Below are 24966 nucleotides of genomic sequence, written 5' to 3' on the forward strand. Positions count from 1 at the left end.
GGTTGCTTAGGAGACCTGGCTGGAGTCACTCAGCACACCCTGGATTCGAACTCGCGACTCCAGTGGTGGTAGTCAGTGTCAATACTCGCTGAGCTACCCAGGCTCACGGTTTCTATTCTTATTAACATTTTTGAGTCCAATAATTCAAAGAAAATGCAATTTTTTACTATGTTTGCCTTTTGCCAAATCAAGCATCCATGGGCACAGGAACATCTTTAACAATATTTATTTTAATACATTTTCCACTATGCCTTTTTGAGTGTGTGTAACAGCACAGAATGCATACATATGCAGAATGTCTAGGTCATTTTTAATGCGTGACTGTGACTTTCTCTACTGCTGCTCTAGACAGCTTTATGTGCAGTGTTCAGAATTTGCTGAGTCAGTTTTATGGTGGTTTACAGTTTGTCAGCATTGCAGATATGGCAACTAAGGGGAAACAGGTTTTCTGAGATTAAAATTAGTTTTTATGACTGGTATGGGATGTTAGAAAGAGTTGGTACTGTACATGTTTTACTGTCCCCACAGATCACTGACAAGAGTGGCCATAAACCAAGACATGCAGAAAGAAATAGAAGAGAACCAAAAGGTATGCTTTACTAAACAAACTTTCCTGACAAGAGCTTTAGAAAGTTTCTGGTGCCATCAAATGGGCCCCAAACTTCCTGATTTACTTTTAAAATATTTATGTCACCGGCCTGGATTTGAAGAGACGTTTGGGAAACATATTAATACGATTATGAATGGCCTCTATTAGACATCTGTTGTATGCTTTGGAGTGTCCTGGGTCTCTAAGGCCGATAAATCCAATACAAAAACATTTGACATGTTATAGCGTGTCTATTAGGGGTAGAAATCAGCAGGGACTGATATAGGGTTGTCAATTGGAAGGTAGCTTGTTTAAAGGGATAGTTCACCCAAAAATGAAAATTACAATGCAAGTGAATGGTGGCCAGAACTCTGAAGGTCCAAATATCACAAAGGCATCATAAAAGTAATCCATACAACTCCAGTGGTTTAACCAATGTCTTTAGAGATGATCCAATTGGTCTTGGGTAAGAATTGACCAGAATTTAAATCCTTTTCTATAAATCTTATATAAATCTTGACATCAGTCTCCTTGGTGATCATGAGTGCAAGCTCGACCAACAGAACTGAGATATTCTTCTAAAAATATTAATTTGTATTCTGCAGAAAAATAAAAGTCATGCACATCTGGGATGGCATGAGGGTAAGTAAATGATGAGAGAATTTTCATTTTTAGGTGAACTATTCCTTTAAGACCAGTGTAGGGCTTTACTGGTTGTTTAGATCAGTGTTACTATCAGAAATAATTAATGATTATTTCTTTAGTTATTAATTAATATTGAAATAAATTAATTGAATCTAACTCATTAAAACCTCATATGGGGCTCCAGTAAATGTAGTGCGCTACGTTTAGGAGCGGGTTTGGTTATTAGCAATAATTAATAATTATCAAAGATAATTATTAATTATTAAAATCAATAGAACATTGATGAGAATCAATGTTAGCTTTTTTTAATCCTTTAAATCAACAATTATCAAAGATAATCACCAATCATTAACATCTATGATACATTAATTAAAATTAACACTAGCTTATTGACCCTTCAAAATCAACAATCATCAAAGATAATTATCAATTATCAAAAATTAATAGAATATTAATAAGGATTAACATTGACGGGGCACCACCCTGGAATCAGGGACTAATAACCAGATAGTATAACAGTCTCAATATTAGATTGTTTTCTTAGGAATATCGACATCCGAAGAATATCGATTTACGGAAAGAAAACAATGAATGAAGGCTTGAATCCGAGCACTGACATCCCGTCAGCATGACACAGGTGTATGCAAAACAAACCAAAACACTTCTCTTTGTAATATAACAACATTTATTTATGCAGTAATATCAATTAATTATTAATACAATGCAGTTAATAAACTTCCGAATTAAAACTACAAACTAAACAGTGATATGATTAGATATGGAAATCAAAATAATCCTATTACACTTGAGGGTGTGTGTGTGTGTGTGTGTGTGTGTGTGTATGTGAGGAGGGATGCGCACAAAATGGCGGACGTGACTCTCGTGGAGAGTATGTCATGCGAGACTTCCGGCCAGAGAATATGGCCGCGAATGTGGGCGGAGAGAAACCAGTCAATGGCGTCTACCAGTTACCGCGTGTATCCGCTTGTACGATAGCTTAGGGACAAAGCTGAGCTTTATCACGAAGCTATCAACTAGCCAAAAATGTATCCGAGAATGTTTGTGAGGGATCGCGCGTGCGCATGTGTGTGTGTGGTTAGTACGAGAGAGAGAGAGAATAATGTGATGGCCCCAAATCCGATTTCGCTATCATGGGAGAGGAAGCAGCTGTTAGTGTATCACTCAGAGATGCGGTGGACGGCTCGTAAAACGTCCCGCGGTCTTTGATTCTTTAATGGATAAACTCAGTTTGCCGGTCTCACCCGCAATGGTGGAAATGCACAACAGTCCAATGTGCTTGGACCACAATACAGCAAATCAAATTTGTGATAATTAATATCCTGAGTATTAATAATGAGCGGACATGGCGGTCCGTAAACTGTACAAGCAATAACCTTGGTACACAAGAATAACACACTATAATATTCTATGTCTGCCCAGACGTAAACCTCTTACTTGAATCGCATGAGGATGCAGAATGTGTGTTCATCCGTCCTTTAACTCAGGTTCCTCGAGGCTCGGGTGATGACGGGAGGCCGTTTCCTCGCTCTGTCGGCGGGCGGTAAGGCTGCTGATTCTCGGCGGGCTGGCGGAGAAATCAGCGACATTGACTTGATTGAAGAGGGAAGAGAAATCTTTTCTCTTCACTTCTGCAGGCAAAGGGATGAAGATGCGGATTGCTCGGCGGTCTCCTTCGGATCCGTTAGAGTGTTCTGTGGAACACAGAGTAATCTCAACTCGTCCAGCGAGATGGAGATTGTATGGCCACAGTTTCAAGTCGGACTTTACTTCCTTGTGCCACGAGGCTGCACCTGAGAGCAGCGATGAGCTGCGTCTACACACGGCGAGCAAAGTTGCTGGAAGCAAATCCCGGAAGCATTTCAGAGGTATTTCTACTCCTGATGATGTCATGGTTGAGGTGCGTTCTGTCGTGTGCCTCATCCAATAGGAGTTGAGAGTTCGATCCTTTAGTGAGCAAGGCTTCATGGGATTTGTAGTCTGTTTTGGACTCCCTTTGTTTGATTTTGGCGCAATTTTTATCAGTATAATTTATGACCTGGTATGTGGGGGCCTGAGTTAGGTTTTACGACTGTGTTAGGCCTGACTTTGTCTTCTATCTGAATACATGAGGCCCAACACCAGTAAGGAGTGAGCCATGAGCTTTGATTAAGACACTTACTCTAGGGGAACCTGTGATGACTGAACAGGAAGTTGATTTGGATTAATGCTAAATATAACTAAAGGCCACTGAAGGGTGTAGCTGTTTTTATCTAACTTGATGTTTACTTTGCAGAGACTGAGTGAGTCGATGGGAATCCATCCTGGAGATGCCAGTCTTTTCAGTAATGGAATCCACGTTGACCTGGACATTCATAACCCTTTTAGGTATCATCCCAGTACAAGATCTTCACCTCATACCAATTACTTTCTATCTACTGTTTAAAGGTGAAGTGTGTAAATTGTTCCACTAGGTGGGCCAAACTAAATCGCAAAAATAAATTGATTTTTGATTACCTGTGAAAAAGTTGCTTCCACAATCCTAGTGCTGTGGGTGGTTTCCATGGTGTTGCTATGCAATTTCTTAGTTTTAGTGTCGCACTGCATCCGAATATCCATACTTCTCTACTATGTAGTATGCCAAAAACATTAAGCCTCAGCATGTGAGGTAACCTCTTGAACATTTATATTCCCAACTCTCCTAGACATTCTCAGAGGGGAGGCTAAGATTCTCGAGGGTCTTCATGACCTTGGCATTAAAGGAAACCTCTTTAGTAAGTTCCTGCAAATACCAACAGTGTCCACTGTGGAGGAAAGTTATGCTCTGGACATCCGCCACTCTGCCATAATGGTGAGGCACGAAAGACTATTTGAGTGTGGTTACAGAGCTCAACAAAGGTTTCCAGAAATAAAATGCTACTCATTTGTTTTCTTGAATGAAATGTTGTAATGTTGTGATTGATCGGAGAGCTGGTTGATTTGCTTCCTTTTTTTTAACGCTCTTAATTAATTGAACTGAGGCCGCTGAAAACATGGTGGGCACCGCTGGGCTCTTTTCTGTTATTAAATCAAAGAGTCTGTGACAGTTTAACAAATCTTGTTTTTGTCTGGTTTCTAGTGGGTTAATTACATTGAGAAGGACTCCATGTATCGTCACTGGCCATCAAGTCTCCAGGAGCTTCTTAGAGCAACATTTTCTGGTGTTATTCGGAAAATACACTGTTACTTCTTCTTTAACCTGGTGAGTAGAGTTGATTATATTCTAAGCTGAAATCCAACTGTGTGTGCAGATATGTCTTCGGATGTTTAGCGCTGATGCAGGCCTGTTTTGCTTGAAAGTATTTGTTCTAATGCTAAATTTTAAGCTGCCAGATTTGTATTGCTCAGCAGTTGTTGTGAGAATCTCAGCTCACTGTGTGATTTAGTCAATTGGCTTATTTTCAAGCATATTTTAAATTGGTATAAACAGACTGAGGAGGTATCCCTTTTCTTCTAATAGGCACCTACATATAAAAAAAATATTTTAAAAATCCATTATGACAAAGGAATCAGTCACATTAACTTAGCAAACCATGTTTAAATTAAAGTCATGTTGTTTTATTAATTGATAGAAAGTTTGGAAAACACACTGGGAAACAATTATTATTTTGCAATTCTGTTTGGTGTTGTTTGGGCACCTAAATTACATCATGCAGGTTTAAAGTTCAGTAGGTTTGCAGACAGTGTTTCACCAAATTGTGTTTATTATACAAAATAGCCATTGTGGGTTGTAATACAGATATTTCAATAAAAAAATTTTTAATGTGGAAGTCTTTAAAAAATTGCAAAATCACAGTTAATCTCCAGAACATCGATGATGAATATAAATTTACTCATTGTCAAACCAATGTTTTTTTAATGCATGTCGAACATTTCTAAGCACACTCTGAGTCTTTCTGTTGAAACATGGATGTGAATGAACCTTTGCTTTTAGGCTGGAGGAGTGTTCTATAGGTGGAGTGGTTTAGGTGCGCCACCATTGGCTCTGTTCAGTGGTGTTCCATTCAGTAGTGAGGAGATGGACCCAGAGGAGCTGGAGATTGTTCTAATGCAGTGCATCATGGAAACTGCTGACTTCTTCCAGAGAGCCATCTTCATGGTAATATGCGACCTTTATTTAGCTTGTCGGCTATATTACTGTTACTGCCTTTCTTCACTGCAGATGCTTAGGACCAAACAACCCTTTGAAGTATCCACCTGAGATGTTTTTTAAATGGCATTGAAGGAGCTTCCATGTGTGATGAGCTCCTGTTGGCTGCCTTTGCTTTACGGTCCATTTTATCTATTTAAAAGAATGATTTTTTTTTTTTAGCCTTATAAGAAATTCTTAAGTAGGCACAATTTATAGTTGTCTACAAAGCAAATCTCTAAGCATTTAGTGAGTCCAAACTTTTAATTGGTAGTGTACTTTTAGTGCATGTACACCTCTACTTTTACTCTTTACTCTAATGTCTGTTGCAGTTATGCAAAAACAATATTCAGAGTTCTTTTGTTTTTGTTGGTAATAAAATTGTACTTCATGTTGGCCATCTTGAATGTAATCTTTTATTGTGGTTGGATAGCAAACTCTGAGCAGTTTCCCTTCATTATACAGGGTCAAATCACTGAAGGTGTTGATGTGGTGGACTTCCTGATGGAGCAGACCAATGTAGTTCCCCGTATCAATCCCCTGATTCTGAACTCTGGGAGGAGATATCTGGATTTCACTGCCTCACCAGGTAATTACCTGATCCAAAGATCACCATTATTATTCTCAGTCACCATCACTGTTACATCATATTCTGCAACAATCTTTACAATCCCCATCACAATAACATCATCACTGCATCATCATTACCATCATATCACATCATTACCACTGTCTTCTTTAATGTTTCTTTTTTCTATCATTTATTTCTTTGTTATTTATTATGAATAAGTTATTAAACTAACAGTGGCAGATGACTGGGATGACACCACTATGTTCTCATACATGGACTCAAGGGACAAGTTTTTCATCAGAGATGGTGAGTCAGGAGGAGATTTTGAAGTAGACCTAGTTTTCCTTGTGCTCTGCTCATAGGAATCAATATCCTAATAATCCAATGATGGAACATATTAATTATATTATTAATATAGATGTCCTTTATTATTATTATTTTTATTTTATTTTAAAATAATTATATATTTTTTGTTTAGAGGTTAATCTTTTTCCACACTGCTTTATTTTGTATCGTATATAACTTTAATGGCATGTTTGACAAAGCAGTGCCAGTACTGCTATCTTAAATGTTGGTTTGTTTATATTAATTAAAATATTAATACAAATTTATAGTGTTTCAAAAATGTAAGACAATCAATTCTATTATAGTATATATTTTAGCTCAGAAACTACCAAAGCTGCAGTATGAAAACATGCATTATTCTTATGTAATGTTTCTTCTTACGCTGTAGAGGAGGAGGTGATGTACAACGAGACCATGTGGATTGTAGTAGATATTGAACAGGCCCCTGGGAGGCAGTTGCTGTGGAACACCTTGAAACATATGGTGAACTACTGTTTTTATTTCCAATTAGTTGTATCCACAGGAAACACATCTTTAGAGAGCTAAAAGACATGTGCATCATCGTAGCTAATATGAGAACAAGTAATCTTTGAAGGCATTCTTATGGTGTCGATTAATGAACAAGCAAAAAAAAATACATCTATCTGAATTGCTGTGGATTCCCATTAGATTGAGTGCAAATGGTTAGAAAAAACCCTTCATAAGCCATGGCAAACATTTACGTTCATTGCTTTACACAAATGTATAGTTTTGTCTTCTAAATGTTTTCAAAGCCATGCATTCACAAATCTGTGCCGTTTACATAATAGTAACCTTATCAACACTATAAGAGTATGTCATCCCTGATAGCACATTTACATCACAGATGTCTATGAAATGTGTGCGTTTTCCTCAAGATGTACATTTAAGAGCTTCTTCTGCAATAAGTCATTTAAACATTGCCTGTAATATGTTAGATAAACATTGAATAGGTGTTTCCTCTATATTTATAATGATTGAATGTTGCAATAAAAGGTGACACTTTCCATATGATGATGCGCTATTTCACGGATGAACATCTGCTTTCTGGGATATGTTGTATGACAAAACCGTTGATATATAAAAAATGCTCACCTGCCATGTATCACAAAACATGTCTCTTGTTAAACGCTATTCTAAACGTATCAAAACGTTGTAAATGATCAGTTTGCTGCTAAATTGTCACACACACACAAACTAAGATTAGATGATCCAGTGCCTTATTTTAAGTAACCTGACCCAGATCATTTAAGCCATTTAGAATTGCACTAATGTCTCTGGTTTGTTGTGTGCTAATGGATCTCTGATCGACAGTGTTTGCTTGCAGAAATCCATCGACTCTAACTGTCATGTGGGGGTAATCAATAACCCCAGTGGAAAACCCTTTGAAGACAATAGCGGTCTGTACCGAGCCGTGTGGTCATCACACCTCACCCAAAGCAGCAAGAACACACTCGACTTTACCTTAAAACTCCTCAAAGAAGAAAACACTGAACTCCTCAAACAAGGCACCAAGATTAAGCACTTACTTAAACAGGTCAGTGGAGTGTGAAATATGGTGTCTGGGTAATATGGAATTATGTGTTGAACATTTTGAGTAGGACTTTATCTGAAGACACATTTTCTTTTCCAGCCTTTCTTTTCTTTTCCAAATTATTTTTCTACCTTATTTTATCTTTTAATTTATTATGTCCATTGAGATCTGTTGGTGGACAACAACATGTCTTCTTTCTCTCCTGTCAGTCTGTGGATGGACTTGCAGTACTGAAGAGTCTATTGCAGAATTACAGATTCTTGTTGTTTCCTATGTCTTTAAAGCATTACAACCCACCATCTTTACCTGCCAAATGTCTGTTTTAAATCTGATATTTCCAGATCTAAAATCTGATTAGGTGAGCAATGTTCAAAGCCATTGTTAAATAAACAGTAAAACAAAAACGCTTTCTGAGTACACCAATAAAGTGGCTCTAATACAGTATTTTATTTATACAGAAACAGAGCCTAAAACCTAAGCTTACCTAAAACTTTTAACAAAAGTGTTCTCTGGGGGGCCTGGGTAGCTCAGTGGTAAAAGACGCTGGCTACCACCCCTGGAGTTTGCTAGTTCGAATCCCAGGGCTTGCTGAGTGACTCCAGCCAGGTCTCCTAAGCAACCAAATTGGCCCGGTTGCTAGGGAGGGTAGAGTCACATGGGGTAACCTCCTCGTGGTCGCTATAATGTGGTTCGTTGTCAGTGGGGCGCGTGGATGGCATGAAGCCTCCACACGCACTATGTCTCCGTGGCAACGTGCTCCACAAGCCACGTGATAAGATGTGGGTGTTGATGGTCTCAGACGCGGAGGCAACTGGGATTCATCCTCCGCCACCCGGATTGAGGCGAATCACTATGTGACAATGAGGACTTAAAAAAGCACACTGGGAATTGGGCATTCCAAATTGGGTAAAACAACAAGCACTTGGGCTGGGTCAAGTGCAGTTTAATTCTGAGGTTCTTCCATATATTCACATTCCCTCAAGCATTAGCAGTATAAACAAAGACAGCACATTCATAAAAAAAAGTTTGTAGTGTTAAATGGGCTGTATGCAATAAATAAGAGGAATAGAAATATTTACATTCTTTCCTGTATTAACCTTATTGAATGTCAGGCATATTTCTATGACAGTGGCATGTTCCTTTTATATGGATGAAAAATATGTTTCAGGATTTGGATGTAGGCTCCATTAAAATTATAGAGAATGTAAGTATTATTAATCAAATTGATTTACTGACATACAAATCATGGCTAGTATTAACAGTGATTATATTGGCCTTCAGGTTAGGCTGTGGATCAAGGGATCGTTTTGTTGTTGTTGTTGTTTTGCATGCACCTCACTTCATTTATTAAAACACAAAACTTAAGCCAAAAATATTTCTTAATTAAAAAATTACACTTCCAACGAAACGGAAATAAAATAAAGTGGTCAAAAATCTTATATAACAACCTCCCCAAAGCCAAACATTTTACCCTCTTTAACTTCTTCCACTGGCTTCTTTTTCAGTTACTTAAAAATCACTCTACGACAACAGGTGGAAAAATACCAATACAAATTAAATCATAAATACAGTTGTAAATATAAACATAATAATAATAATTGAGAAGTAAACCATGACCTCTAAAAAGTTTTACACAAATCTCATAAATGTTTGTTTCATAAAACAGCTACAACAGTGATTGTCAGGGACATAGTTTAATGTTCCACTATGTTTTCAGAGTTTGGACATGAACTTCATTACCACCTGGTGGAATCTCCAAACTGCAAATGCAGGAACTGAATTTAGACTTTGCGCTGTAAACAGACATACTTCTGAAATATCTTGACCTATTTTTAACATACTAGGGCTGGGCGATAGGTAAAAAATATTTTTCCGATTATTGCCTTAAAAATAGTGTGATAAGAACTGAACTCACAGGACCTCCTGAGATGATCAGAGATAATTTGCAGCATTCTCATAGGCTACATTATTCTTGCAGTTTTCAGATGAATGAAACAGAGAAAAAAGTGTGATAACTCTTTAGAATTAGCACTCTCATGAAAATTAAAGAAAGAGAGCGTTCCATTTATCCCAGCATTCATGAGTTTTATTGTTGTTAGTTGAAGATGGGCGAAGAAAGAAATGTTTGGTTCCCTGAGATCTCTTGCCTGAGCCCTGGAATGGCTATATAATTGGATGGCAGGGAGAAGTGTTGTGCTGATATTAGCATTTTCTCCCCTCTCCTAAGGGCCAAATGTTGGAAAGACTAATAATTTGACTCTGCAAAGCATGTACACCCGAGATTTTTTTTATCGGCAGTGAAGCCTTTTTTTATTACAAGTCTGATAAATGAAAATGTTTAGTGATTGATTAATGCTACATGGTTTCCTGTGGCGACACATTTTTCATGGACCTTACCAACTTTACCATCCTCGCAAAATACTGAAATAACTACTTGCACATGTGCCCCCTTTGGTTGTCAATAACTCATTGATTGAAAATGTCCTTTTTGCAGTGTAATCAAAAACAGACTAATGAGCCATCACCTTAGATTCCACCCCCATCCCCCTGCCCCTCTGGTCTCTTTTCACAATGTTTATTGTTGTTTGTATATTTGCATCATCAATGTTAGTACTACCATGAGGACAAGCATCAGCTGTTTACCACTGTATCTAGGTAGCGACTTTGCTTTATCAATTGCGAACTGTTCCCTAGACTACCTCTTCTGCTTTCACACCAAACAAAACGACTCTGGCACCAAATTCTGTGTGTGAAAGCGTCCAAAAGTACATTGTGGACTTATATAGACATTTGTTTTAGCCCATTTTCTTAATATGCCTCCTGCTCTCATAATAACAAATGTGAGATTTGGTGAGTGGTGTAGCTGAATGATTTAAAGAGCATCTATTATGGTTTTTCAAATATTACCTTTCATGTAGTGTGTTATATAGCTGTTTGTGAATGTAAAAAAGTCTGCAAAGTTTCAAAAATCAAAGTGCATGACAAATGGATTTATTGACTCCCAAAAGAAAGAACCAATTCTGAACACCTGAAACGAGTCGTTAGTAATTCCATACTTACTTCCTGTACTAACCTACGTAATTTGGTAACAAAAAACCTGCCTCTGGTCTTCATTGGCTGCTCGCGAACAGCTTTGACCCGCCCTCAAACACTACACTAAGCGGTAGACCAATCACAACAGACTGGGACATCTGACCAATCAGAGCAGAGTAGGCTCCCTGAAAGGAGGAGTTTAGAATGAATCCTTTAGAACGGATCATTGAATGAGTCATTTTTGACACTGGGAAAAAAGGTAATGCTGCAATTTAAATTGAGAAAATGAAAGTGTTTTTTGACCTTGGATGCATCTAAATCTCTTGTATGAGACCTTTAAAACAAAATTAGGCACGTTTAAAAACCATAATAGGTGCTCTTTAAGGGCTATTTTTCCCAAAAATGTACATTTTGTCATCATTTATTCCCCATCATGTTGTTTCAAATGCTTATGAATTTCTTTCTTCTGTGAAACACAAAACAGGATGTTCAGTCCCAAGACCTCTGTACAGAAACAAACAGATGTGATGTAATTTAGAACTAAATCTGGCCAAAAAATAGGTGTTTTTCAGTTAGATTTGGTGGTTCATAAGAGTTCGCCTGGGCAGACATTTAGGAAAACTTTGTACCGGCTGCTAAACACCTTCTTACTGTCATTGGTCACGTTATCAGTAGGTGTGATCTGGAGCTCCACCTACTTTGAGACTGACAACTAATTCAGTCAATTAAGACAGAGCCAGTTTAGCAGAGACAGATAACTGGTATTAAAATGAATAGGAGAAATTGGAACGGTCAGCGGATGTAAAAGGAAGTCCCGCCTTACAGGTAAAAGATACAGACATCATATTACATATTACGGCTGCGTATATTTGGTTAGCACATTAGCGCCCTGATCTTGTGTGAATTTTACTCATCGACTGAGGCATGAAGTCACTGATAACATTTTAATGTCATATTAGTTGATGTTATTCTTATTGTAAATTGATGGAGCATCATAATTTATGTGAAATGAAATAATGGAAGGATGTTTAGATTAAAATTCAATTCTAAAAAAAAAAGGTGGTGAGGGAGCCTTTTACTCTACACTTGGGGTAAAAGTCTCACTCACTTGGGGTAAAAGTCCCTGTGGAGGTGAGGGCGTGGTGAGCGTTCGTCTGGAGAGAGAGGAAGCGGTAAAGTTTTTCACCTGAGATGAATTGCTGTTTCTATGTTCGCAGTGAGAGACGGGGGAAAGAAAAAGGGGCCAGACCTCAGAGTGTGAGAGAGAACCCAGCTGACAAGTCGTGAGTGTTGACCGCTGCCATTCCCAGAGCATTGAGTGTTTCTATGTGGAGCTTTACCATTATGCTGTTGCTGCTCTCTCCGAAGCTCCATGAGGTCCTGGTGTTGGCCGTGGTGGATGCTGGCAAGGGACCGGAAGACTTCTTCCAGCGGCGGCGACTCCATGACAGCGTATCCTTCTTCCTCCACTCCCTGGTTTCGGCACCAGTGTAACAGGTTCAAGAAATGAGGAAGCGGGAGACGGCAAATCCAACTCAAATGTAAATTTATTAATAACACAAAACACGTTCGCTTAACAGTGTAATGGTAAAGCTCCACATAGAAACATTCAAATGCTCTGGGAATCGCAGCAGCCAACACACACAACTTGTCAGCTGGGTTCTCTCTCACACTCTGAGGTCTGGTCCATTTTTATTTCCCCTGTCTCTCACTGCAAACATAGAAACAGCAATTACCATCAGTTCATCTCAGGTGAAAACACTTACCACATCCTCTCTCCCCAGACAAACGCTTGACCACGCCCTCACCTCCACAGGCCCCTAGGGGGTTTAAAGTGATATCGTGTAGATACCGGGGCAAAAGTTATAGGGCACAATTTGTAAACTAATGCAAATAATTTTGACAGCAAAATGCTTTTTTTTTTTCTCTCCTTTTCTCCCCAATTTGGAATGGCCAATTCCCAATATGCTCTAAGTCCTCGTGGTGGCGTAGTGACTCGTCTCAATCTGGGTGGCGGAGGATGAATCTCAGTTGCCTCTGCATCTGAGACCGTCAATCCACGCATCTTATCACGTGGCTTGTTGAACGCATTACTGCGGAGACATAGCGCGTGTGGAGGCCCACGCTATTCCCCGCGACATCCACGTGGCATCCACGCACAACTCACCACACGCCCCACCGACAACGAGTACCCAGGCCCCCCGCAAACCTTTTTTGAGAAACAAATTAAGATAATATTTACTCAAAATAACTACTTCAGAAAAATTCAACCATTTCCTGTTAATTTCAAACACATTTAGGCATTTTATTACATCTTTAAGTATTTTATAAACAAACTAATCTCTATTATGATTGGATGAGTCAATGTGAGCCCACTTTGAACATTTTTCATAAAAAATCTATACCCCCCACTTAAGAAAACAATGTGTTTAATAGGGGCCTTTAGTCCCTGCAACAGGGGGCTTTTACCACAAATACCATCTTTTCACTTATGGGACAGTTATTGACATTTATTTTATTTAATTACTAAATCTAAAACTAAAAATTATATATAAGTATTTTGTCTATAAAGAAATGTATTAATTTCAGGGATTTTCATTAGCTACATAAATTTGAAAGATTTTAAAAAAGAGTTTATTAAATTGCCTCAAAATCAACCTATGCAAAGATCTCATGGAACAGGAAAATTTTGCAGTGCATAGTGACAAACAGGTGTTTATGAAAGTGCTGTGGTAGTTTTGGATGCTATTTAGTGTTTAGCCCCATTGTACCCTACATGTAGTCTTGACCGTTCTCATATTTAAATGTTCCTCTAAACTCCTACCCCAGTGGCATGGCCGGTGTCTGAATGTTCGCAAACAGTATGTCGTTGCTCAGCTGTTTCCAGCTTCTAATTTGGCTCTGAGCGATGAATGAAGAAGCACTTCACCGAGAGTTTGCCAGTGCCTTAAGTCAGCATTCACTTTCATTGCATCTTTTTTCTGTACAATGAAAGGGAATGTTGATTGAGGCTGTCAGTTCCTAACATTCTGCCTAACATCTCTTTTTGTGTTCCATGGCACAAAGAAAGTCATACGGGGTTGGAACAATATGAACGTGAAAAAAATGATGACAGAATACTCCTTTTTTTTATGTCCCTTTAAAGCCCAGGGCTGGTTATTGGAAGGTTGCTAATTTGATCCCTACAAGGAGCAGGTATTCCCTTGAGCAAGGCACTTAACTCCAAGTTACTCCAGGGGAACTGAACCTGTAATAAGTTCATGACAATGTTCTATGACAACATTCACAGAAGCTATTCGATCAGTCACTCTTTGTGTAACACTAAAGACTTTTTTGCAGTGATGTTTACGCTACTTTCCTAGGTGTTTAAACATTAGATGTGTGTTTTATTTCCTGTAGGGAATGGACCAGGATGCCTTTGAGAAGAAGTTCAGTTCGATGGAGGTGGACTTCCTGCACAGCAAGCAAAAGTTCTGTAAGGAAGTTCTGAAGCTGAAAGCAGGACAGAGAGCTGTGGTCATCAACGGCAGGGTGAGTCACAAACACCCCCCTCCATCTTTTGACACCTAAAGAATATTGCCTAAGGAGGTATGAAATCATTTATAACATAATGTCCTGCAGTATGTACCACTGATCTGGATGATAAATAGTCTGAACTGCAAGGTCTCACCAGTTGGTCCTTCAAATGGGGCTGCTGTATTTGTTGACTTAGTATTAAGCGGTCTGCCTGGCCTGTTTTAACCTGTAAGGAGAGGAGGAGAGAGATTAAGCCTGGCATTAATTCTCCAGAATCCACTCAGCACCCTCTGCTGCTGGGGTCACAGGTCACGCTGAACTGCTGAACTTTCATAATGATATAATTTTCCAAAATAGAGGAAATAAACTGCTGTTACATAATTCTTTAGTTTGGGGCGGGAGGGGAGAGGTTCATGTAATTTGTAAGGCAATTGAATATAAAATAGAAATGGGTGGTATAGCTAAAAATATATACTGTCTTAACATATTTTAGTCTTTTGATGATATTCAAAAAATATTTCTTATGCATTTCCTCTGGTATGGCCTAAAAGGGTGATCATCAAAAAAAACAGCCTTTGTTGCCAAATAGATTACAAATGTTTAATGCAACTTGAGAACTAAAATACAGTACAATAAAAGATTCTGCGATGAGAAACTGTGTGTGTAAAATAATATGGCAGTGATGTTTGTAAGTGACATCTCTGCAGCAGCCTTCATTGAGAGAGTTAATGAGGGAGAACTGAAACCTGTTTCTGCTCTTCAAAGGGCCAGTGATCTAATCATGAAAGTGGATGCTCTCCTCACTGCAGCACCCAAAGGAGAGACCAGAAAAGAGGTTTCTGAAGGACAAACACAGGTGCAGTACTGAACTCAAACTTTTCCTTGCCTCATTACATCCTAGTGTGAACTAGCTCATTGGAGAAATACTTTACTGTACTTTTAAAATATTACTCCACTCGAGTATAAATGTTTCAGTTGGTTTTCTCTTTGACTTCGTCACTTCATCGCTTTGAAAAGCAAATTAATACTTTTACTCTGATATATTTTCTCCGAACCTTTTGCTTCTTTTATGACTGCAGACCACAGAAAATAACACAGTTGCAAAAGTAAGCTGCACAAGTAGCTCAGTAATAGCATTCCTTTGAGTTGGTTCTTTTCAGTGAATTGTTCTGAAACAAAATCACAAGCAGTCTGAATCAAATCAGTCTGAATCAAGACCTCTACACACTACCCACAAAATTGAAGAATGAATGAGTGTGACCAAAATCTGGCCAAAAAGGTGTTTTTGAGTTCTTTTCAGTGGTTCGAAACAGCTCGCCAGTGCAAACCTTCAGGAAGACTTCTTACCAGCTGCTAAACACCTTCTTACTGCCACTGGTCCTCGTCATCAGTAGGTGTGACCTGGAGCTCCATCTACTTTGAGGCCAACAACGAATTCCTGTTCAGTCAGTTGAGATCAGTCAACATGAACACACCGGCGTGTAGAATTATTAGCAAGCTGGTGCAGTTTACCTACGTATGTTCGCGTAAAGACAATTTTCATAAAGCATGCCATGCAAATTTTTGTTTTTGTTTTTTGTTTTTGTTTAATTAGTCTACAAATTGAATCAAATCTACTAAAATACTCTTTAAGGAATGTTCCGGGTTCAGTACAAGCTCAATCGACAGCATTTGTAGCCTAATGTTGATTACCACAAAAATTCATTTAGACTCGAGTTGAAATTATTTTTTGTGGTAATCAACATTATGCCACAAATGCTGTCGATTGAGCTTAACTTGTATTGAACCCCAAACATTCCTTTAAGTGTCCATTCACTCATGTGCCTCCTGCAGCCGAAAGCCATTCACACATCTGCCCAAAGTAGCATATGCCCGTCATCATTCTTTTGTCTGTATTCTACCCATTAACACTCTTTTAAACACCCATCTTCACAGTAGCATCAATGTCATCATAAATTACAATAACAGAGTGTTATCGGCACATATTACGGCTGCGTATAGCGCCATGAATGCACAAGGTAAACATTACAAATTATCTACTGCATATATATTACTTTAAATCACCATCAAATGGTTAAAACAGCTTCTTTACTAATCTTGTGTGAATTCTACTCAAAATGAGGCATGATGTCATTGATAACAAAAAAAATTTAATGTCACATTAGGCCACATTAGGCTAATGTGTAATGGTTTTACATGTAGTCTTGAGCACCCTAATATTTCAATGTTGCTTTAAACGCATCCCCCCAGCAGCGTGGCTGATGTCAGAATGTTCGCAAATAGTATGTCGTTGCTCAGCTGTTTCAAACTTTTTTTTGGCTCTGAGTATAGGACAAAGAAGCATTTTGCCGTGAGTGTGCTGGGGACTTCGGTCAGACAGCTCACTCACTGAAACAACTCATCCAATACCCACCACTAAATTAACTAGGCTGTCATTGCTATGATCATCTCCTGCCATAATTTATACAATTCTATCTTTCTTGTGATACTGAAGTATATGCATTATCACTCACTTATAACTTCTATTTGTGTATTTTATTAAATATATGCAAAACTGGGGGGCCTGGGTAGCTCAGCGAGTATTGATGCTGACTACTACCCCTGGAGTCATGAGTTCGAATCCAGGGCGTACTGAGTGACTCCAGCCAGGTCTCCTAAGCAACCAAATTGGCCCAGTTGCTAGGGAGGGTAGAGTCACATGGGGTTACCTCCTCGTGGTCGCTATAATGTGTAGTTCTCGCTCTCGTGGGCCTTCACACATGCTATGTCTTCGCAGTAATGCGCTCAACAAGCCACGTGATAAGATGCGCGGATTGATGGTCTCAGACGCAGAGGCAACTGAGATTTGTCCTCCGCCACTTGGATTGAGGCGAGTCACTACACCACCACAAGGACTTAGAGCGCATTGGGAATTAGGCATTCCAAATTGGGGAGAAAATAAAAATAAATATATATATATATATATATATATATATATATATATATATATATATATATATATATCAGTATCTCACAGAAGTGAGTACACCCCTCACATTTTAGTAAATATTTTATTATATCTTTTCATGTGACAACACTGAAGAAATGACACTTTGCTACAATGTAAAGTAGTGAGTGTACAGCTTGTATAACAGTGTAAATTTGCTGTCCCCTCAAAATAACTCAACACACAGCCATTAATGTCTAAACCGCTGGCAACAAAAGTGAGTACACCCCTAAGTGAAAATGTCCAAATTGGGCACAATTAGCCATTTTCCCTCCCCGGTGTCATGTGATTCGTTAGTGTTACAAGGTCTCAGGTGTGAATAGGGAGCAGGTGTGTTAAATTTGGTGTTATCGCTCTCACTCTCTCACACTGGTCACTGGAAGTTCAATATGGCACCTCATGGCAAAGAACTCTCTGAGGATCTGAAAAAAAGAATTGTTGTTCTACATAAAGATGGCCTAGGCTATAAGAAGATTGCCAAGACCCTGAAACTGAGCTGCAGTATGGTGGCCAAGACCATACAGCGGTTTAACAGGGCAGGTTCCACTCAGAACAGGCCTCGCCATGGTTGAGTGCACGTGCTCAGCGTCATATCCAGAGGTTGTCTTTGGGAAATAGACGTATGAGTGCTGCCAGCATTGCTGCAGAGGTTGAAGGGGTGGGGGGTCAGCCTGTCAGTGCTCAGACCATACGCTGCACACTGCATCAAATTGGTCTGCGTGGCTGTCATCCCAGAAGGAAGCCTCTTCTAAAGATGATGCACAAGAAAGCCCGCAAACAGTTTGCTGAAGACAAGCAGACTAAGGACATGGATTACTGGAACCATGTCCTATGGTCTGATGAGACCAAGATAAACTTATTTGGTTTAGATGGTGTCAAGCGTGTGTGGCGGCAACCAGGTGAGGCGCACAAAGACAAGTGTGTCTTGCCTACAGTCAAGCATGGTGGTGGGAGTGTCATGGTCTGGGGCTCCATGAGTGCTGCCGACACTGGGGAGCTACAGTTCATTAAGGGAACCATGAATGCCAATATGTACTGTGACATACTGAAGTAGAGCATGATCCTCCAGGTCGCAGGATTTGTTGTATTAGGCATTTATTCATTATAAAGTATGATTGTTTAAGTCTAAGTGCTCTTGTCTACCTGAAATAGGTAAAAGTACCAAGGTACAAAAATGTAAATATTACCACCAAAACATGCAAGTGTATTGTGTGTATTATGTGCTATAAAGTTAGAAAGAACTTAAAATAAGAGCAACTAGCTCATCTAGATTGTTGCTCTATAGAGCGTGACCTGAACCTACAGAACCCTCCCTCCCGAATTTTGTGTGTGTGTGTGTGGGCAGGCGGGTTTGGGTAGTTTGTGAGGAACTGTTTTTGGGTTACAAACTAGTAATTACAAGGGTATTATGCTATAAATGTGGTTTATGAGGACATTTCTAGTGTACCCATAATTCAAATCGCTTAAAAAAAACATACTAAACGATGTTTTTTTGAAAGTGTAAAAATGCAGAATTTTTTTTGTGAGGGTTAGGTTTAGGGGTAGGGTTAGGGTTAGGGGATAGAATCTATAGTTTGTACATTATAAAAATCATTATGTCTATGGAGAGTCCTCATAAGGATAGCCGCACCAACATGTGTGTGTGTGTGTATGCGCGCGCGCTTGAGTAAGTAATAACCAGGCCGTCTCCTGTGTGTGCAGGTGCTTGGTCAAGTGGTCAATATGAAAGTGCAGATGTTCATGAACTGTCAAGCCAAGCTGTCTGAGATGCCCCTGAAGAGGTGAGAGCGAAAGCTTAATTAAACTTCAGCTCTAAGAGTGCCAGAGGAAACTCACGAACACACACACACACGCACACACACACACACACACACACACACACACACACACACACACACACACACATAGCTCATAAAGCAGCAGCACTGTTTTCTCACAATTATGTTGTTCAAAACCTGTATGACTTATTTTGTATGTGAAACACAAAAGGAGATGTTTGGAAGATTGAAGATCCTGCTCTTTCCCATACAGCAAATATGTATGTAACATTGCTAGGGTTGCACTAGCTGTGCGCAAAGAAGTTGCGATGTAAAGTTCAAATTAAGGGCTTAGTAACTACTAGTTAGTTTGTAACTAAGTCATTGCTTATTTTATTTGCACCATCAGTTCTTAACACAAGACTTAGTTAGTAGGCCGCAAGCTCCCCGTAAAGTATTAAATTTAATATAAGAATAATAATCAGGAATGGTATCTATAATAAAAAAGAGGCAAAACTGCAAAAATTGACATTTATTTATTTTAATATACTATATATTTTGTTTGTGTTGAAACTTTGCATGCCTGTGTTTAGGTCGGTTTCATGCTGTAGAGATGCTAAGAAGTCAGATTTTTTACATAATGTTCTCACTTGTAAATTTAAACAAGTGTAAATATCAATATCATCATATATGTCTAATGGACCTGAAGTCTTTCACCCAAAACATGAGCTCATTGATGTCATTCAGTAAATTTGCTTTTTTTATTCAAACTTTTACTCTTGGTAAAATTTATTTCATATGTAGAGTTACGTTTATGTACCTAAGGTTCATGGTGCCATGCTCAAATATTTGGTAGTGCTTGAATTGTAACGTTGTGCCCATATACACTATTACTAGTTCTAACTTGTGCATAGCTGGTGCAACTAGAACCAGGGGCTGTCAAGTTCCAAAACAGACAAAATAATACTGTAAGAAAACAAGATGTACCATGAAAGTATTCTATATGTCTTATGCGCTATATTTTAAGTCTTCTGTAACAATACAGTCTCTTTGTATGAGCTACAGAGCGGAAATTTGTCCGCGTGAAGTCATTATGGACTGAAAATATTCACCATATCTCTCCAGTCACATTCATATTCAAACCTGGCACATTATTACATTGTTTAACACCACTGGTTCTTCTGTGTCTTGTGACCTTTTAGGAGCTTGACAGTCACTGGTCTCTGTCTGCTTTTGTTGTATGGAAAAGAATTGCTTGAATATTTTCAAAATTGTGTTCCACGGAAGAAAAAATCTTTAAGAGCTGAGGTTTAAGAATGATGGTGGTGAAATATACTGCATTTGTATTGTGTGATGGAGTTCACCTTGAATTTAACAGTGTTATAAAGAGAAGTTGATGTGAACATTAAATTTGCAGGCAGTATCATTCAAAAGCTTTACTGTATTCACATAAAAAGATTCCAAAAGATTCAGGAGTGTATTCAGGAAGTATATTGATAAAACAGTTTAGGATTGGTCTCTTATTTATTATGTCCTTTTTTATCATTCTGGCAGCTTTTATCGATTTGTTTTGGAGCCATATGTTTCCTTCTTTGGCACAACACCCTTTCCCCCAGACCCATAAACCGCTTTATTGAAATCCCAGAATCCCCTTTGCTCACCCTCAAAATGATCACCCCAGAGAGCTGGATTATAGAGGCAGTCAGGAGCCCGTATGATCTAGATAACATCCACCTACAGGAGGTATGATTTCTGACTCGTAAGCACAGTATGCATAGTATTGAGGTGAGTTTGTTACTTTTTCAATTGATCAGTATTTTTTATTTTTTTGAGGTAACAATGGCAGGAAAGAATTAGATTATTTAAGTGATATTTCATATATAAATATTTCTCATTTTATATTGAATTTTTTTGGGCACTGCAGAATTCTCATACTTGCATTCACAACATTTCATAGTTTTGATATTCTATAGTCTTGCGCTCTTTACTTTGTAATTTGTTCTTTTTTATCTGTGTTCTGTTCTAATGTTTCATTTTAACTGATTGAATTGTTTTCTCAGCCAGAGCGCTCTGAAAAGAGTTGTTTAATATCAGCAGGGCAGCTGTGGATAAATAAAGTCTATGATAATGTAAATGATGGAAAGAGTCATCTCCTGTGTTGTCTTCGAGTCAGTGGTGTGATGAATGCGGAGTATGAGCTGGAGTATCTGCTCTTGGAGGGCCACAGGTCAGCCTTCCAGAGGACTGCAGTTTACCCTGGGCATGAGACAAGAACCTCTTATGCACGATACCATCGCCATGCCCAATCTGGTGAGTACATTCCCCTCTTCTTACATCTTCTATGGGTCTGACCACAGAAATGAATGATTTCTTGCACCTACCTGTAGCTTCCTCCAGATTTACATGCATTTACATTATCTTTGATAAATCCCTTGTTTATGTTCCTGGTTAATTCAAGTTAAGCTCTATCGATAGCATCCGTGACATACTGTTGACTATAACAGAAAATAATGTCTAGTTCTCCCCCACTTTGTTAAAACAAATAAAGTAAGTATTTGTTTTACCATTGTAAGTAATGCACTTACAATAGAAAGTCTAAGTGGCAAGCCATTCAGGAGGGTTTCAAAGAATTGTGGCAATTGTATTTTTCTTAAAGTGCTTATAATAGTTATTTTCGAACAAAATGTGTTTTAATTAAGATGTAACATTTTCTAAATAGTCCTTTTAGTAGTGGGACTACTGTTCTAGTTGGACAGACTTCTAGTTATCCATTACTGATGTAATTCCTTTTAATGGATTTTCTATATGTAATCAACAGTCCCTTTCTGGTATCTTTGTGTATATCATGCGAAAGATACTGTTTTCCATCTTGAAAGTTAAATTAATTTCATTTTTTATAGGAGGTCAGAGAATTTGAGTTTATAAAATCATTTGCATCTCAGACATTGTTATCTCATAGTATCGTTTTTAAAATCTTGGTTTTGACTCACTCTATGGTACAAGGCTATTTCCAGCTAAAAACCAACACAGGTGCCTGAATCCTCAGGCTGCGTGAGGGCTGATCGGAAGACATCTATCAAATACAGGCGTGAGTGTTTTCTATTCGCAGATTTACATTTTAATTTATGCGTTTGGTAATATCCAAAACAACTTATACGTTAATTCCATGGGAATCGAACCTGTGACCGTGGCATTGCTAAGGTCATGCTTTACCAGTTGAGCTACAGGAATACACACATCTCCCAAAATAAATGACCAAGAAAATGGCCACACTCAATCTATTAGTCCACACCTAACTGTTTATGTAATTTCTAAGACACTTGTCCTCAATTTCCAGATATTCCTTTCTGGGTTACGCACATTATAGCTGTTCTTGAAGGAAACACAGTTGTGGTTTCTTCTAGAATTTTCAAAGACAGTTTAATTTGTACCCCATTCATGCAGTTTAAAGTTAGAAGGCGATGTCATTTTTCACACTGCCAGGGCGATTATTCATACAGTCTGTGGTCTGGTACAAAACAAAACCGTGTGTGTGTGTGTGTGTGTGTGTGTGTGTGTGTGTGTGTGTGTGTGTGTGTGAGAGAGAGAGAGAGAGACAGAGAAAGAGAATCTCACACACACACACACACACCTTTGACTGCTAAATGAATGGGGAGGCAGTGTTCCTTCACTGTGTAATTCACTGATATCCTGTGCTGAGGAAGTGCAGTCTAATGGATCCAGGGTTTCATTTAGGATGCTGAAGCTAACGGCACTCTGTGTCTTGTATTGCTAGACATTTATCATGCTTTAAAAGGTTAGCACACCCTCATTCTGAGACAAGCACAACTTGAAGTTTACTGTTGCTCCTTCTGACAGGTTCTTCTGCCTATAGACTTTGCAGACAAAAGAGACACTAAAAATAAATCTAATTTTCCAATGTAACTCATTATACCATTAGTAAAAAAAATGATAATAATACAGTAATTGCAAGGAAGCACAGTATTGATATTCCTCAAACATTCCATTTTTTTCCATAATCATCCTCATGTTCTTCACAGTTTTCTGCAGTAAATTCAGCTTGAACCATTATTTGCACAGACTGCATTCAGCTGAGATGTGATTGGTCTTTTCTTTCTTATGTCTATCATCCATATCATTTATCCATCTATTTTGCATATTACGCTACCTTTCTCTGTTTATATTTAGGTTTTCTAACTTTCATATTTACCTTAAATTTTACTCATTTGCTGCCTTGCGAGCACTGGTATTTTCTTCAGCAATGCACATCTAGTTTATGTTGTGAATGTTTGATATCTGCAAAACAGTGTTGTAGAATTTTTGTAAATGGTCTGATGTGGTAAATGTTTTAGGCATGATGGGACAGACTCTCCTGCCAATGCTGGATTGTCATTGTGTGCTTAACAGCTTCCACAGCAAGATCATCAAAGTTAGAGTGAGTGTTCATATGTTATTGTAGTACTCGTAATCTATTAACAATAATTTACACACTGCTTCTGTGTAAAACACTAGTGGAGAGTAGCGATAAGAAAACATCTGTTCAACCCTTAGGTTCGGAAGTAGCCAGACAAACTCAATGAAGATCTTCTGAGTGAAGAAACAGAACCCAAAGGGTTGTGGGACTCTATAACAAGGTGAGTCTGATTTTCGAAGCGCTTATTACTTCCTTGCTCTTTTCCAAATGCCACCGAGCTGCCTACCTAGATGGCATTTTAATGTGCACTCCAGACATGGAGGCTTTTCCAAACAGTAGGCAGCAAAATTAGCAGCATCATATTGATCTTCCTTTGATAGTCTGTAATTTTGGCTAATTTGGTCATGTATTTATGTACCAATAAGAGTTTAGCACTCTCAGCTCACATTTTACCACATTTATGTAAATCCAATTGTGCAGAATTTACTGCAAAGCAGTGCAGAAAGTGGACAGATTCTATGTGGACCTACAGTACTTATGGCTACCTATGTTTGTGTTTGTATATAGAATTTTTTGTTGTTGTTGTAGTTTTTTGATGGGTTAGCATTTTAATCACATTTTGTGATCTGTCTCTTTGCTCATCGCTGTCTTTGTGAAGTGTGTGGAGTTCTTTTGAGAACAGGTAGGGAACTTAATCTACTACTATCCCTTTTTTTATTTACTTTTTCTTGCATCAGTGATTGTAAGCAGTAATCTTTTTCAATGAGTTTCCTCTTAGTGAATAGCTTGATTTTCACACATCATTTCCACATTTAGAAATGGTTTGCCAGGTTGTTATGAAGTTGCACTCCCTTGTCTCAGCAGTGTTGCATCACGTCCATTCCACTTCATTCAACAACCTTGTGTTTATTTTTTGTAGTATGTAGCTTGGAAACCGGGAAAGGGAATATACCTATGGTGTGAGGCTTGTTATTTGTTTAAAAAAAAAAAGATCTTGACTAGAGTTGTTGTGGGAAGTCACAGATCAAGGCACTTGATTTTTCTCCATCAATGATGAAGGTTGAGGTCATCAGAAATCTCAGAATCTCCTCAGTTTTAGCACACTGCTTACTGGATTAGCACACTGCTTGCCTAGACAGTATTTTTGGACATGGATGCTCAAAATGCTGTCTGGAGCTTAGTTGTGTTGAGCCTCATGTTATCTCACATGTACAATGGCCCAAAAAATATTTGAACACTTATTTGAACCTCAAAAGGTCTGAATGCCATTGCATTAGATTACAAAGTATCATATCAAGTGGCATTTTTCTTATAGAAATGTAGCACAAGCAGTTTTCAAGCAAAACATTTCACATGAAGACGTTTGTTAGGTTTTAAATGATAAAAATGGTCC

The 24966-nt window shown here is 38.5% G+C and overlaps 1 protein-coding gene across 6 annotated transcripts in view; it reads left to right on the forward strand.

Moving 5' to 3' along the window:
- The first annotated feature begins 2982 nt into the window (after window positions 1-2982).
- Window positions 2983-24966, forward strand: part of LOC127447807 (UDP-glucose:glycoprotein glucosyltransferase 1-like) — a 36093-nt gene continuing 14109 nt past the window's right edge. For 2 of the 6 annotated variants that reach the window (XM_051709873.1, XM_051709871.1), the window contains exons 1-18: window positions 2983-3120; window positions 3528-3619; window positions 3937-4082; window positions 4350-4472; window positions 5205-5369; window positions 5865-5988; window positions 6190-6276; window positions 6704-6798; window positions 7661-7870; window positions 14300-14431; window positions 15182-15272; window positions 19104-19183; window positions 20714-20902; window positions 21220-21469; window positions 22163-22247; window positions 23512-23594; window positions 23711-23793; window positions 24232-24255. In XM_051709873.1, coding sequence (XP_051565833.1) covers window positions 3562-3619; window positions 3937-4082; window positions 4350-4472; window positions 5205-5369; window positions 5865-5988; window positions 6190-6276; window positions 6704-6798; window positions 7661-7870; window positions 14300-14431; window positions 15182-15190 — 1149 coding nt within the window. In that variant the 5' untranslated portion in view covers window positions 2983-3120; window positions 3528-3561 and the 3' untranslated portion in view covers window positions 15191-15272; window positions 19104-19183; window positions 20714-20902; ... (3 more) ...; window positions 23711-23793; window positions 24232-24255. The remainder of the gene's footprint in view (window positions 3121-3527; window positions 3620-3936; window positions 4083-4349; window positions 4473-5204; window positions 5370-5864; window positions 5989-6189; window positions 6277-6703; window positions 6799-7660; window positions 7871-14299; window positions 14432-15181; window positions 15273-19103; window positions 19184-20713; window positions 20903-21219; window positions 21470-22162; window positions 22248-23511; window positions 23595-23710; window positions 23794-24231; window positions 24256-24966) is intronic. The other 4 variants (XM_051709872.1, XM_051709868.1, XM_051709870.1 and 1 more) reach the window with 4 other exon arrangements.

Source organism: Myxocyprinus asiaticus, chromosome 11 (assembly GCF_019703515.2).
Source record: "Myxocyprinus asiaticus isolate MX2 ecotype Aquarium Trade chromosome 11, UBuf_Myxa_2, whole genome shotgun sequence".
Lineage (NCBI taxonomy): Eukaryota > Metazoa > Chordata > Actinopteri > Cypriniformes > Catostomidae > Myxocyprinus > Myxocyprinus asiaticus.